Here is a 15,801-nt window from a genome sequence, read left to right as displayed (position 1 = left end):
CTTGACTACATCCACACCGAGTTTGAAGGGGGCACGGTGAATTTTCTAGGAGGAGTATTTCACATTCCACAGCAAGCGTTTTCCAAACAACCCATAATAGCCGACTTCCTGTTGGGCTGGCGTAAAACTTGACCGGGGTAAAGTTGTTCGGCCCGATGAGATCTATATGTGTACCGAGTTTCATATTAATTCATGCGAGCGTGTTTGATATATGGATCAAGTTTTAGAACCCCGTTCAAGGGGGCGCTGTTGAGCCCCCCTGCCACGCCCGGGTCCCAGCTTCAGCCCGGCCCTGATGGCCGTGGGTTCTGACCTGTGTGCAAAGTTTCAAGAGTTTTTGAGCACGTTAAGGACCCCAAAAGCCCCTGAAACCTTGATTAACAATATAAAAGCAATAGTCAAATCCCCCCCTCCCCTCACACACACACAGACACAGAGAGGGAGAGAAAATTCTTCAGAAAATCCACATTCAAACCAAAATATCTCTCTTCCTGTTGGTCAGAGATGGTTCATGTAAATTAGAAAGTTGTCCGTCTTGATGAGAACAATACACATACCAAGTTTTGTTGCTGTTGATAAAACTAACACCCCCACTTATGACTAAAGGTGGCGCTACTGAGCCCCTCACCACGCCCGTTTCTGAAACTTTGCACATGTCTACTGGATAATAAATGTGATGTGTCTGTCGAGTTTCATGCAATTTCAAGTATGTTAAGAGTCTCAAAAGCATAAAAAAAGAATATTAAAGTTTGATGCGTTGCCACGGCAACAGTATCTAAGATATCAATAATCCTTTCACAGGTTTACATCTGCCGTGTGTCTACATTGTACACATAAAGTTTGAAGCAAATCTGGTAAAAATAAGACAGTGATTTCAAAGCATTTTAATAGTGATGTACTTCCTGCTGCCTGTTGGTGGCGCTATAACTTTGACTCACAATAGTCACATCTGTGCGATCGGCCTCTTACAACGAACACACTGCTGAAGTTTCATCAAGATCAGTTAATGTATGCAGAAGTTATAACACACTTCCTGTTTCATTTTTTCGCCATAAATTCGTTTCCTCGCCACGGCCAAACCGTTCGAGATATCAAAAATCCGTCCGCAATTTAGCATCCTCAATGTCTTGACTTCATGCACACCGAGTTTGGAGGCGAATCGATGAATTCCCTAGGAGGAGTACTTTAAATTCCACAGCATGCGTTTCCAAACAACCCTAAATAGCCGACTTCCTGTTGGGCTGGCGTAAAACTTAGAGCACGAAAGTTGTTCGGCCCGATGAGTTCTATATGTGTACCGAGTTTCATATTATTACATGCAAGCGTGTCTGATTTATGGACAAGTGTTCGGATCCCGTTCCAGGGGGCGCTGTCGAGCCCCCCTGCCACGCCCGGGTACCAGCTTCAGTCCGGCCCTGATGGCCGCGGGTTCTGACGTGTGTGCAAAATTTCAAGAGTTTTTGAGCATGTTAAGGACCCCAAAAGTGCCCGAAAGGTTGACAAAATAATAATAATAATAATAATAAATAATCCTACCGGAAACAATAGGGCCTTCGCCCTTTCAGGGCTTGGGCCCTAATAATAAACAGAGCAATTCCAAGAGGGTCCTCACACCATCGGTGCTCGGGCCCTAATAAGTTATAGTGTTTATTCCAATGTAGCCTAGGCTATATTCAAGTAATGAATCCTTAACTTTGAAATATGTATGATAAAATTTATACTTTAGTTTTTACAAAGAAAGATTACACTTGAATTGTTGTTGTAATTGTAACCTTTTTAATAAAAAAAAAAAGATGTAAACAAACTAATAAAAGGCAAATATAAGCCTTTTCTTTAAAATACTTTTTTATTGTGTTTTATTAGTGACAAATTTGGGGAGAGGATAAATATTCCAAAACTGAAAATACAGTATGAGAATTAACTGCACATGTTTTCCTTTTGATATTATAGGCCAATTTGCAAGCACAATTTGTGGAAAAAAAAAAAAAAAATTGAGATGCTTCCAACTGTTGCTCTTGCATTCTTTCTTGTGACACACCTGAATGAATGGCTCATTAAGTATGCTGCCCCATTGTCTCCAGGTGCGAACCACTAAATATGCATGATCATTGACGCCCACTCCGCATATTGCCTTTCCAGACAGAAAGTGTTTTGCAAAATTTAAATCAATGCATTGTGTTATGTGAATGATTAGGCAGGATAATTTTCACAACATTTTGAAGAAAAAACTCTAGGCGACGACATCCATTAGTCACAAGTCTTATTGACACATATTTAGAATGTGTTTTATGGCCTTATTTCAGAAACTTTAGTTTTTAGTTTTTTTTCAATAACCATGCATAAACATTATTCTCTCAAAAATGAAAACATGTACATGCATGGTGCTCACATATGATGTAGCCCTGTTTGTGCTATATAGAGTGAATTTACACCTTTGCCATTAATATGTTTATAAGCAACTGAAAAAAGCAAAAATGTCAGGGCATGTCAGAACATCTCAAGGACCCCAAAAACACCTTAGACCCCAGAGGGTTAACTGTTCAAGACATCCTTTTATTTACTTATTTTTTAAATACTGTTTTGAAAAAAATGTATACATACATGCATTTACTGGATGGCAATTTAATTTGGTTTTATTTCCAGTGTGTTGCTGATGTCATTTTGAGGCACATTCCCTGATGCACTTTAGTCCCATACATGTCCTTATTTTTAGATCTCAGTTGTTGAGCCTTTTTACCATTTGCAAAAAAAAAAAAAAAAAAAAAAAAAAAAAATATATATATATATATATATATATATATATATATATATATATATATATATGTAACGGTCACCAGCTGGAGTGCCCTTGAAAGCCACCAGAGGGCACTCCACACCAGACTATCATGTTTCACTCACTAACTACATTTCCCATAACTCACTGCCCGGACTCATCATCTCTGATTGCATTCACCTTTGTCTCATCACCCTGTTAGTCTCAGCCTATTTATATCATGTTCACTCATTCACTCACCGCGAAGTTTCGTATGTTGTTGCAATGCACTTCTGAGCGTTTTCCTGGTTTTCTTGTCTCTTGGTTTTTTGGATTTCTTGCCTGTCCCGTGGATTACTCTTGTGCCTCTGACCCCTGCCTGTTTTGTTTTGTTTGTTTGTTTGTTTGTTTGTTTGTTTGGACTGTCTTCCTGTGCTTGACCCTCTGCTTGTTGGATTACGATTCTGCTTAACCCCTTTAATAAAGCTGCATTTGTATCCTCGTCTCAGAGCGGTTCGTCACAATATTGCCCTTTCAGTTTAATTCTGGGTTTTATTGGTTGTCTAGTTGCATTTCTTCATCTAACTGCCTTGTCTTGAATGAACTGTACAACTTGCTGATCTTTGATCACTGAATTTTCTCCAACCAGGTTCATTTTGCATCAAATGTGTGCATATTGGCTGACATAGCAACAGCACATTGTAGGTGTGCATATTACTTTTACAGGTTTAGTGGCAGCAAAAAGATGCACAATCATTTGTGAATTTACTCTTAATGTAGAAGAGTTGGTTTGGTTTAGTATGGTTAACTCAAATACAGGTACTCCTGCTATGTGTGGAGTTAATAGTGATGTCCAGATAAGGCCAGTTTGTCCTCATAATCAAGGGTTTAGTTGGGTGTTTGAGAGTGTGTGTGAGTGAGGTCCAGTTAAACCCAGAATGTCCTCGTAATCAAGGGTTAGTTAGGTGTTTGTGTGTGTTTGAGAGTGTGTGTGTGTGAGTGAGGTCCAGTTAAACCAAAAATGTCCTCATAATCAAGGGTTAGTTAGGTGTTTGTGTGTGTTTGAGAGTGTGTGTGAGTGAGGTCCAGTTAAACCCAGAATGTCAAGTCAAGTATATTTGTATAGCGCTTTTCACAATACAAATTGTATCAAAGCAGCTTCACAGTATTAAATTAAAATAATACAACAAGGTTTGTTTCTAGTGGAATTTATTGATTGATAAAAATAAATTAATATTCCCAAAATATCCCCAACTGGGCAAGCCAAAGGCAACAGTGGCAAGGAACCGAAAAACTCCATCAAGTGACCTGACGGTGACCTAAAACTCCATCAAGTGACCTAATGGAGAAAAAAAAACCTTGGGAGAACCCAGGCTCAGTCGGGGGCAACAATCGGGGAGCAACAAACAGTATCAGGAAGGCTATTCCAGAGTTTTGGAGCTAAATATGAAAACGCCCTCCCTCCTTTGGTGGATCTGGATATCCTAGGTATGACCAGAAGCCTCGAATTTAGTGATCTTAAAGAGCACGATGGATTGTAGGGCGATAGAAGATCCGATAAATAGACTGGAGCTAAGCCGTTTAGGGCTTTATAAGTCAGTAGCAATACCTTGTAATTAGGGCTGGGCGATTTAAATCGCAATATTGTTATGCGCATCTCGTCAGTAAAGCCGGTTCCTTGATTAGTAGTAAATCGCCATCACCTGCTTTCAGATGGAGCGGCATTTACTGCACAGAACCGTAGTTAACTGACAAGCTGAGCCAAATCGCATTAAAATCGTGGACATATTGCCAGCGATAATTAATGCGATATGGCTCAGCTTGTCAGTTAACTACGGCTCTTTGTACACAGCAAAAACTCCAGTGTTAAATTAACACTCCTGGGAGTGTATGAGTCCACACTCAAAAGTGTTTAAGTTAATGAGATAATTAAGTGATTAATTTAGTGATGATTGAGCATTATTGAAGACACCTGATGTTAACAAGCAGAATCACTGAAGGAGAAAATCTCAAATTGTAAGTTACCGTTATGACGATCAATGGTTGCTTTAGTTGGACTCTTGACCCATATATTATTAACTTTAGATTTTGTTTGTCTGTTGTTTCTGAATTATAATCACCAGTTGAACAAAGAAAAAAGTGATCTGATGGTGTTGGTTATGTTATGACAATCATCATTTGAACTTGATCACTGAATTCATTAAAATCCTTCTTTCTGACTTCGATTTAAATGTTGTTGGTTAGTGAATCTGCATAAATGCCCAGAATTTTTGATATAATATAAAAGATTTCTTAAAAGTTGTTTTAAAAAAAAAACACAATCGTTCTTTTAGGCACACACAGATGTCAAGATTCAGTCTATGCATCTCAACAATGGTGAGGAGCAGAATATTCAATTAGGAAAAGTAAATTACATAGACAATTCAGATCATAATTTATTCATACCGCAATGCATGATGGGAGCCATTAATGAGTTGTGATTGGTGGCAGCCACTGCAACATGCTTTATTATTGTCACCATTGTTGAGATTCACAGGCTGATTATTGATGTCTGTGTTTTAAATGAATTTATCTGAATGTCTTTTGATCAGAATAATGTTTATTAAATAGTTTGAATTAAAGTACTGATAATCATAGGCTGAAGAATCACTAAACTGCAGCTAACAAATTAAACCAAACTATCTCAATAAGTTTCCTTTTTCAGATCACAGCATGATTATGTCAAAACATAACCAACACTATAAGATAACATTTTACTTTGTTCATTTAACTGTTATAAATCATTATTACATGGCTTGGTTGAATTCTAATGTAGAATGTGGTCAGTTATTTCTTGATAACAGACCGCTGCGAAGTATAACAGACCGTTGCCATGAAAAACAGCGCGTTGCTATGGACGCGGAACGGACTATTTTCTTTGGCGGAAGCAATACATTCGTTTTTAAATCAATAAACTCCTTTTTAAATCAATAATTCATGTCAAATTATTTATTTATTTTGTAGGTAGCCATGTAATAAGCGGGATAATGTATAGAGAGGCGGTCGTTATAGCGAATAACAACCCCTTCAGGCTGATTCAAGACCCCTCCGCTTCGCGTCGGGGTCCTGTTCAGCCTGTCGGGGCTGTTATTCGCTATAACAACCGCCTCTCTATATATTATCCCTTACATAACAGCAGACAAGCAACAGTAAATATTAATGTAAACATATAATGGTCTAGAGCCCAACTAAAGCAAACACCCATCACCTTAATGGTAACTTGGGTGAGCAGGTGATGGCGATTTACTACTAATCAAGGAACAGGCTTTACTGACGAGATGCGCATAACAATATCGCGATTTAAATCGCCCAGCCCTACTTGTAATTAATACGGGACTTTATAGGTAACAATGTAGTGATGTTAAAATCGGTGTTATATGATCATATTTTCTTGATCTAGTAAGAAATCTAGTGGCAGCATTCTGGACTAACTGTAGCTTGTTTATTAAGGATGCAGGACAACCAGCTAATAAAGCATTACAGTAATCTAGTCTCGAGGTCATGAACGCATGAACTAACTTTTCTGCATCAGAAACTGATAGCATATTACGTAGCTTAGCAATGTTTCTAAGGTGAAAAAAGGCTGTTCTTGTAAGATATGAAATATGATTTTCAAAAGACAGGTTACAGTCTAGTATAACACCCAGGTCTTTTACTGTAGAGCAGTGGTAGGGAACCTATGGCTCGCGAGCCACATCTGGCTCTTTGGCAAAAATCATGTGGCTCGCGAGGTCTCTCACCCTTTACCAAAAAACCATCTATAAAGCAATTAAGACACATCAACGGCTCTCTGCAGAAAAAGCAGCCAATTACAATTCCCTTGTTGTAGTACACCCTACTGAAGTTAATGAAAAGTTTATGATAATAATAATATTAAAGTTGTACCGGCAAAAGTGCGTGTTCAGTGCTGTTCGCGAGTGTCACGAGTCACCACAGCAATCAACTAACAACCGCTTACGTTTCTGTGGTAAGTTATAACCTTCAGCCACTGGGATTCAAGCTGGCGAAAACAATTTTAGAACAGCAGCGGAAATGTAAAAGTAGGCCTTATAAACTTTAATATATAATTTTATTTAAACGAGTGCTTTGCTGCGCAAAGATATATTTCACCCGCTGGTACTTTCACTTTTGCCTCAGACTCAGAGACCCTTTATGTCCTATAAATGTGTCGTATTTTTGATAATCCGCGCAGATTTCAGTTGACGATTCTGTTTAAAGTTATTAATAACAAAACATGAATGAATGAGAAAGAAAATAACAGGATGTGCTTTATATTGAAAATAAATATTAAAAGCGTGATAAGTCGTGAAAGAGAACTGAATTCTACTGACAAGATGCTGTGCGCTCGCTTCGAGCGCAACACGGACAAGCAAAGTAGCCTTTGTCTTCGGTTGCGCGCCTAAACGGTCAAATAAACAGAAATATATCAAAATGCCAAGTCGAGTATTCACGTAAATACAGCAGATGTAAGTAGGCTACTGTGTGCATTCTCTCTCTCTCTCTCTCTCTCTCTCTCTCTCTCTCACACACACACACACACACACACAAGAGGATTTATGCTCATCACTTGGTAACTCAACCTCATTGTGAAAGCCCTGCACAATTAATTGCATATTGCAACTTATTTATTGATTGCTGGATATTTGTTGGTTTTTAGTTTGTCTATGGACCTAATAATTACTACTGTTGAATTTTTTATTGAAAAAAAGGACATCTTTAATAATATATAAGCCTATATTTATTTATTTATTTATTTACTGTGGCTCTTTTGGAAAAATGCATTATCCAAAAATGAAAAAATTTGGCTCTTTGGTCAAAAAAGGTTCCCGACCCCTGCTGTAGAGGATAAAGTAACAGGTCATCCTACTATATTAAAGTTGTAGTGAGCGAGGTTTTGTAGGTGTTTTTTTGGACCAATAAGTATTACCTCTGTCTTGTCTGGATTTAATAAAAGAAAATTGCGCGTCATCCAATCTTTTATATCTTTAACTCACTCTGTCAATTTGGATAATTTAGCGTTTTCATCCGGCCGTGATGAAATATATATTTGAGTGTCATCAGCATAACAATGGAAACTAATTCCATGTTTCCTTATAATATTTCCAAGCGGCAGCATATATATTGAGAATAACAGAGGGCCTAACACAGATCCCTGCGGCACTCCATAGTTTACTGGAGTTATGATCGATTTTTCTCCATTTAAATAGACAAAATGGTAGCGGTCAGATAGGTATGATCTGAACCACACTGTTAGACCTTACCGGGTTTTTTTACAGTAAAATACTGGCAACACTAAATTAAAATTCAAGTTAACTAATTACACTTGCAGAAACCGACTGCCTTAAATTGACCAACTGTCATTTAAATGTATTAACTAAAATTTATAATGCATAAATAACGTGAGCAAAGTATTACTGTGAACTTCTTTCATTTGAGACCACTAAAAAACAATTGCACATAAAGAGATTTCCACTGGACCAACAACTACACAGTCACCGCCTGTTAAATAAAGCAACATGCAGCAAATCATCAATGTCTCTAGATCTTCTCCTGGACTGAAGCACAGGCTCTACTCTTCTGCACAATGGTGACCCAAACAATTAATTTTACAGTAAACTACTGGCAACAGTGTTGCCAGTATATACCTGTTTTATAACTTACAGTTTATTACTGTTAAAATACATTTCGTGGGTGTGACTTTTTATCTTACACTGTTAAACCTTTCAGCCCCACAGGAAAACCCACAATACAAAGAGTAAAAAGTAACATTGATGCAGTGTTGCAGTGAGATAATTAAGTGAATATGTAAGTGATTGTTGAGCATTAGTGATGAACACCTGCTGTTAACAAGCAGAATCACTGAAGAAAAGAGGAACACAAGAACAGAAAATAGAGAAACATATTTCAGTCCGGCAACATGCTCACCTGCAGTAGAGGGACTGATAGATGTTGTGGAAGACATTGTCAGCAAATGACCTGTCAAATTTACGAGATGGAAGAGATGCCAAGTGAGAAATTAAATTCTGTGTTCTTCATGAAGACACTAATTATGTAGGGTTGCATTTCAATATCAGTACAGTAAAACATCATCCTCACCTGTAGAAGTAGAACTAGTAGATGTTGTGGAAGTGACGGGCTGTAAAGCAACTAAAACAATAACAGATGGAAACCGATGTTAGATCAGATTCAGATGATGTTCTTCATCAAGACAATTATTAAGAGAATCTTTTTTGAAAGCCACATCTTAGTCCAGCAACACATTAACCTGAAGTAGTGGAACTGGTCGATCCTGTGGAAGTGACAGGCAGTAAAGAAACTGAAAACATAACAGATGGAAACATGTTCAATTGTACTCAGATGATGAAATACTTGTTCTTCATGACAAAAATAATTTCTTTCTTTTTTCTTTTTTTTTAAAGGTTTACACATTTAATCTAGAATCATCCTCACCTGTAGATGTAGAACTAGTAGATGTTGTGGAAGTGACAGGCTGTAAAGCAACTGAAACAACAGATGTTAAATCAGACTCAGATGTTGAATTTCTGTGTTCTTTGTGAAGCCACATATTAGTCCAGCAACACATTCACCTGAAGTAGTGGGACTTGTAGATGTTGTGGAAGTGACAGGCAGTAAAGAAACTGAAAACATAACAGATGAAAACAGATGTTAAATCAAACTCAGATGATAAACTACACAGCAAAATCCCCAGTGTTAAATTAACACTCCTCAGTGTACATGTGTCCAACTACAAAGTGTTAAAATTAACACTGAAGCTGTGTTGAAGTTAATGAGATAATTAAGTGATTAATTAAGTGATGATTGAGCATTACTGATACCTGATGTTAATCAGCAGAATCATTGAAGGAAAGAGAAACAAGAAGAACAGAAAAAAAGAGAAACACAAGAAGTACTGTTTTCGAGCCATAACACATTATTGCACTTATTATTACCAGTTTGACTTTATTTCTGTCATACATCGACAAAAGTTCTTATTTAGATTTAACAGAAGTTTAGATTGTAATGTTTTATGTAATGTTTTGTTTCATGTCACCATTATAGTGATCTGTGTTTTTTTTTTTGGGGGGGGGGGGGGGGGCTATTGACCCTTTACTATTTAACATTAGTATTTCTCTGGCTGCTCCAACTCTGTGTTTATAAAGCATATGTGTTGTGGCAAGAGAAACTATGACATGGGCTGTGTTTTCCGAAAGTATCGTAAGCCTAATTTGTTGCAGTTGATCTACGATCATGTTAGGTTTAAGATGCTTTTGGGAAATGCAGCCCTGGTTATGTTTCGATGATCAAATTACTAGTGATCTGATTCACTGATGTCACCCATTTTTATAAACTGATTATACAAATGCTTTATTAATTTATCACTACAGCAATTAATTTCAACAATACTTTAATAATCTGAAGGTTTTAAAATCACACACAGACATCAAGAATCTACATATGAATCTCAACAATGGTGACAATCACACAAATGCTTAATGTTGCAGTGCATGATGGGAGTCACCAATCAGAACGCATCAATGGCTGACATCATGCATTGCAGCATGAATAAATTATGCAGCTAAATTGTCCTGTATTTTTCATTGTTTTTTCCTGTTTGCTTTTATTTTGCTATTGTTTTATTATGACTTTAGTTTTGTAATATTCAGAGTTTATCAGTTTGTCACTAGTTTGTTTATTGTCACAATTGTTGAGATTCATATGCTGATTATTTATTTCTGTGTGTTTAAAAACGATAACATATGTCCACAACAGTGGTGGCTGCTGGTCTTTCAAAGAGGGGAAGCTTATTTTCGGCCTACATCATAAAAATTGTCCATTTATTTATACGTAAATTCTGCCCAACGTTCCTTTTCAAGAAAATGCTCTGTGACCCTGTCGTACAACTAGGCGTCTTTTCCAGTGACTTGACCAGTGTCATCTCAATGGCCAGCAGAGTTAGGCATAAATGTAATAATATAATAAAGGTATAAATAATAATATAATAAAGTATAATAATAATACTAATAATAATATATATATTTAATTATTTTAATATTTTTTTTAATTATTTCTAATAATATTATAAAAAATATTATAAGTAGTAATATAATAAAGGTATAAATGTATAATTGTGTGAAATGTATTATGAAAATTGGCTAGCAATTTCGACAAGCAAATACCAAGAAATAGGTAGCAGCAGTTTGTCTTCGACTATCACTTGAAAAATCCGCGATGGGACTGAGCTCGAGTAGTTTCAGCGGCAGCGACTTTTTATTGTATGAAATCGCTGTCAATCAAAAGGAGATGCAGCCTTTGAACAGACCCTCCAATCATCACGCAGAAGCCCGGAGTCCAGGCCAGCCCACTCCCCATTCACCCCCAGAGACGCTGAGCGTCCGTAGGCGGCACATAATCGCAGCATTTATCCAATGACCGTCTAGTTTCGAAGCGCTGAAAAAAACTCTTCAAAGCAGCTCCATTGAAGTCAATGGACGCTGGGCTTCAACAGGGAAATGCACTGTGACGCTACGGTAATGCATGACAAGGAAATCGAGTCAGCCGACCTGCTATATGTAACTGATTCTGAACGAACTCGTCTTTGAGTTGAACGTTTTCTAACGCATTTTTAGTCAATAAAATGTTAACACAGTACATATTTGACCATTCATTTTTTTGACATTATAGGGGAAGCCGAGCTTCCCTTGCAGTCTTAAAGAAATCCCCACTGGTCCACAAAGTATTTTCAAAATTATTCATAATGCTGTTGGATCTCAAACTGTAGAATCGCAAAGCTACAAAATGAGACATCAAGCATACAGTAAATGATTTAGACTCTGATTGACATCAGTGAATCAGGTCACTACATGCTGATAATGTCATCATCTGAAATTATCAGTAATATCAGCATATTACTAATGTTTGATATTGTGAGCAGGTCATGTTTTCTAAGTTTTCTGCAACAACACATGTGCTTTATAAACACAACATTGGAACAGTCAAAGAAAAACTATCATCAGAAAATGAAAAGAGTCAAGAGCCCAACTAAAGCAAACACTGACCACCATAATGGTAACTTGAAAAGAAAAATTCCATAAAACATTACCGTCTAAACTTCTGTTGAATCTCAAGAACTTTTGTCGATGTATGACAGAAATAAAGTCAAACTGGTAATAATAAGCGCAATAATGTGTAATGACTTGAAGTCAGTTGTAGTTCTTGTGTTTCTCTTTTTTCTGTTGTTGTTTTTACTCTTTCCTTCAATGATTCTGATGATTAACATCAGATGTCACCACTAATGGCCAATCATCACTTAACCCTTAATCAGTGTTTGGGCTCAAAATGACCCCAATGGACTTTTCCTTCATTTTTTAAAAGTGTTACCTTCATCGCAGGGGCATGAAACTCTGTGACTTTTCCTAAATAATCTATCTAAACATGCACAAAAAAACTGGGCTTGATTTGGTTGTTCTAAAGGTGTGTAAAAAAAAAATTACCATTTAAGGTGTTTGGGGTCAAAATGACCCCACATTGAAAATGAATGGGAAAATGAAAAAAATGACTTTTTTTAATTTTGTTTGTCAAAAAAATAAAAGTAAATCCATTATAAATCTGAAATTTTTTACAAATAAACCAAGGTCTGGTCCTAGAGCATAAATAAAAAGTAGAACGAACTTTCTATCTCATACACACACACACACACACACGCACACAAACACACACATCTACGTGACTGCAACAGAGAGCATTTTTACAGAAATTGGCAAATAAAATAAACAAAACTGGCATAAATCTAAAAAAAATTACATTTAAAGGTTGTCTAAGCGATGTCAGGCCAAAACATTTTTTGTCACATACAGCAAACATCTCCTCACTATCCGCTAGCTGCCTGTCCCCTGAACACACTGTAAAAAAACGCGGTCTCTGTAGACACCACAGGCTCCACAAACGGCAACAAAAACAAACTGTGCTCACCCGCACCACGAAACATAACAAACAGAGCTCCAGCCAATAACCGACAAGAAGTGTTGGAGGGTGGGGTTTGCGCGTTTGCGGGGTTAGTGCGCGTGCACATGAGGTGGGTGTGTGGAGGAGAGAGATGAAGAGGGAAGTTTGAATTATGGCCGACACACGACCAAAGAGACGACGTTCCGATGAACAGAACAACTTGCAAGAGGGACAAGGATAAGGAACGTGCGAAGTCCCGAATTTACATCGGAAAAACCTTTGAAATGTGGCGAGACCTCCGCCGGCAGAAGGGATTAGCTACTATCCGACATTCAGTTGCTCTGTTTTTGCAGAACAGGTAACGTTAAATCCACTTTTCTTTCTAAACTGACGTTCATGTTCGCCAAACCAACACAAGGATGTAATTAGCTAGATTTATGCAGTCAGCGTTAACTTTGGTGAATACAACATGTAGCCTACGTTATGTTTCTAGCAGCGATCAAGCAAATTCACAGTAACGTTAGGGCGACAATTTGTGTAAGTTAAGGGTTGTTTTCATCCACGGTTTGTCGTGAATTTGAATGTTCATTTATAGGCTATTGACAACTTTGACTAAATTGGTTTACAACGCCGCCATTGTTTATGCTCACTGGGAAACGCGAAGCTAACGTTATCTTGCTATCATTGCGTCCTTGTATGGGAGCTATTTATAACCTCAGGTGGCAAAACGATTTTAAGATAATTTTTCTCTTTTTCTGCATTCTGTTCTGCAATAAATAAAAGCATTTATCTAACTTGGCGACATTACACATTGAATGAAGTATCAGTAAAACTTAACTTTGTAGTGACTATTTTGACTTTCCTTTATGCCGGAAGGGAGGGGAGGAGGGAGGAGACGGGATGAGGAGGAGGGAGGGTCTAGCCAGCCTCCGTTTTGTTTGACAATAATTCGAATGTCAACAAGAAGAAACGTCTCCCGGGATCGCTTAGACAACCTTTAAATCAAGCTCTGGTCCTAGAGCATAAACCCAAAGTGGAATGAACTTTCTATCTCATACACACACACACAAACACACACGTATGTCACTGCAACAGAGAGCATTTTTATAGAAATTGGCAAATAAAATCAACTAAACTGGCATAAATCTAAAAATTGTCACATATGCAACATGAAACAAGCTTGCCCATCACCTTAATGGTAACTTACAATTTGTGATTTTCTCCTTCAGTGATTCTGCTTGTTAACATCAGGTGTCTTCAATAATGCTCAATCATCACTAAATAAATCACTTAATTATCTCCTCAGCCCTAAATGCCGCTCCATCTGAAAGCAGGTGATGGCGATTTACTACTAATCAAGGAACCGGCTTTACTGACGAGATGCGCATAACAATATCGCGATTTAAATCGCCCAGCCCTAATCTCGAGTGACGACTCCATTTGTTACTGCACTGTAAAAATGAATATACGCTATATTTACTCAATAAAATTGTGGCAACAGATTACAAGCAATATTAATAATTAAATTGAACAAATTAGAATTGAGTAATAATTAATCAAATTAAATCCTTAAAAGTTGACCATTTAAAATGAGTAAAATTTACAAAAAAAAAAAAAAATTAAACAAAAATATCTAAATAACAGACAGACGTCAAAGATGAATTAAGAACTCTTTATTTGTTATTGCCAACATTGAAGACACCTGATGTTAACAAGCAGAATCACTGAAGGAGAAAACCGTAAATTTAAGTCACCATTATGGAGATCGGTGTTTGCTTTAGTTGGACTCTTGACCCTTAAGTCATTAACTTTAGTTTTTGTTTGGCTGCTGTGCCTGAGTTGTAACAGCCAGATGAACAAAGAGAAAAGGTGATCTAATGGTGTTGGTTATGTCTTAAAATAATCATTATTTCATAATCATTTGACCTGAATCTCTGAACTCATTTAGAACCCAATTTCTGAGTTAGGTTTACTTTATTAATTATAGCAGCACTCTCCTTGTACAGCATCATATTTGTAGCCATTTCAATGAAATCCAAATGATCAAATCAATAAGAAATAAAAAAACTCAACACTGTTTTTAAGTAGGTACACAAAGACATCAATAATTAATGTATGAATCTCGGCAATGGTGACAAACAGATCACCTCTGATTATAAGATCATTATTTATTCATGCAGCAATGAATGAGTGAATGAGTTTTGATTGGTGGCACCCAGAATGCACTGCAACATGCTTTATTATTGTTACCATTGTTGAGATTCACAGGCTGATTATTGATGTCTGTGTGTCTAAAAACAAAATCAGAGCATTATTATAATTTTTTTTTTTTTTTTTTTTTTTTTTTGTATATGAAACATTTCCCACTTAGCAACATTGTTTCGGTCCACATCTGGCACACGTGGAAAATGATCTGGCCCACATGCAGCGTGGAATTACGCCACTTGAGTGGGCCGCTCCTGTTTGCCAGATCTGGGCCACAAGCAGGCCATAGCAATGCCACATGTCAGCCAAGAGCAAAGAAATAAACCAGAACTGGACCTTTTCTGAGCCACAAAATCTGTGTATATTAAATATGGAGTCATCCCAGCCTTAATAAGCCTGTTAACAAGCAGAATCACTGAAAGAAAGAAGAGAACAGAAAAAGAGATGAGCAGAAACACAAGAACTACAACTGACTTCAGACACAGCCTTAGATGAAATCAACTGAAGAGAAAAGAAGACATTAAATCTGTGAAGATCTCAGCAGAGGAGGATTAAACAACTCCACAAACAGCATTACCAGCTTCACTTATTACTAACCAGACTGACTTTATTTCTGTCAGAAGTCTACAAAAGTTTGTATTGAGAATTAACAGAGGTTTAACTCTAATGGGTTTCATTTGAAGTCACCATAATAGTGAATAGTGTTTCCATTAGTTGGGCTCTTAACTCTTATTATATATTTTTGTTTTCTTTGGCTGCTCTGACAGTGTTTGTTAAACACATTTGCAGCAGCAAAGAAAGCTAAAATGAACTGAAATCAGGTGATGATGGTTACCTGTAGATGGATTTATAAACATCATAAA

The 15,801-nt window shown here is 37.1% G+C and overlaps 2 protein-coding genes across 2 annotated transcripts in view; both read right to left on the bottom strand.

The window, feature by feature from the left end:
* LOC307152402 (adhesion G protein-coupled receptor E3-like) overlaps nucleotides 1-15,801 on the bottom strand; it is an 88,096-nt gene that overhangs the window by 70,077 nt on the left and 2,218 nt on the right. The gene's annotated exons all lie outside the window — the stretch shown is intronic.
* Nucleotides 8,713-15,801, bottom strand: part of LOC307149098 (uncharacterized protein) — a gene marked incomplete at its 3' end in the record, with an annotated part of 59,540 nt that continues 52,451 nt past the window's right edge. The window contains exons 12-16 of the mRNA XM_079855166.1: nucleotides 9,379-9,429; nucleotides 9,242-9,292; nucleotides 9,057-9,107; nucleotides 8,869-8,938; nucleotides 8,713-8,767 (exon numbers count right to left, since the gene is read on the bottom strand). Coding sequence (XP_079711292.1) covers nucleotides 8,713-8,767; nucleotides 8,869-8,938; nucleotides 9,057-9,107; nucleotides 9,242-9,292; nucleotides 9,379-9,429 — 278 coding nt within the window. The remainder of the gene's footprint in view (nucleotides 8,768-8,868; nucleotides 8,939-9,056; nucleotides 9,108-9,241; nucleotides 9,293-9,378; nucleotides 9,430-15,801) is intronic.

The sequence above is a fragment of the Squalius cephalus genome (assembly GCF_949319135.1).
Source record: "Squalius cephalus genome assembly, chromosome: 2".
Classification (NCBI taxonomy): domain Eukaryota; kingdom Metazoa; phylum Chordata; class Actinopteri; order Cypriniformes; family Leuciscidae; genus Squalius; species Squalius cephalus.
Note: the sequence above shows the minus strand (reverse complement) of the source record. Positions and strands in the feature narration are given on the sequence as shown.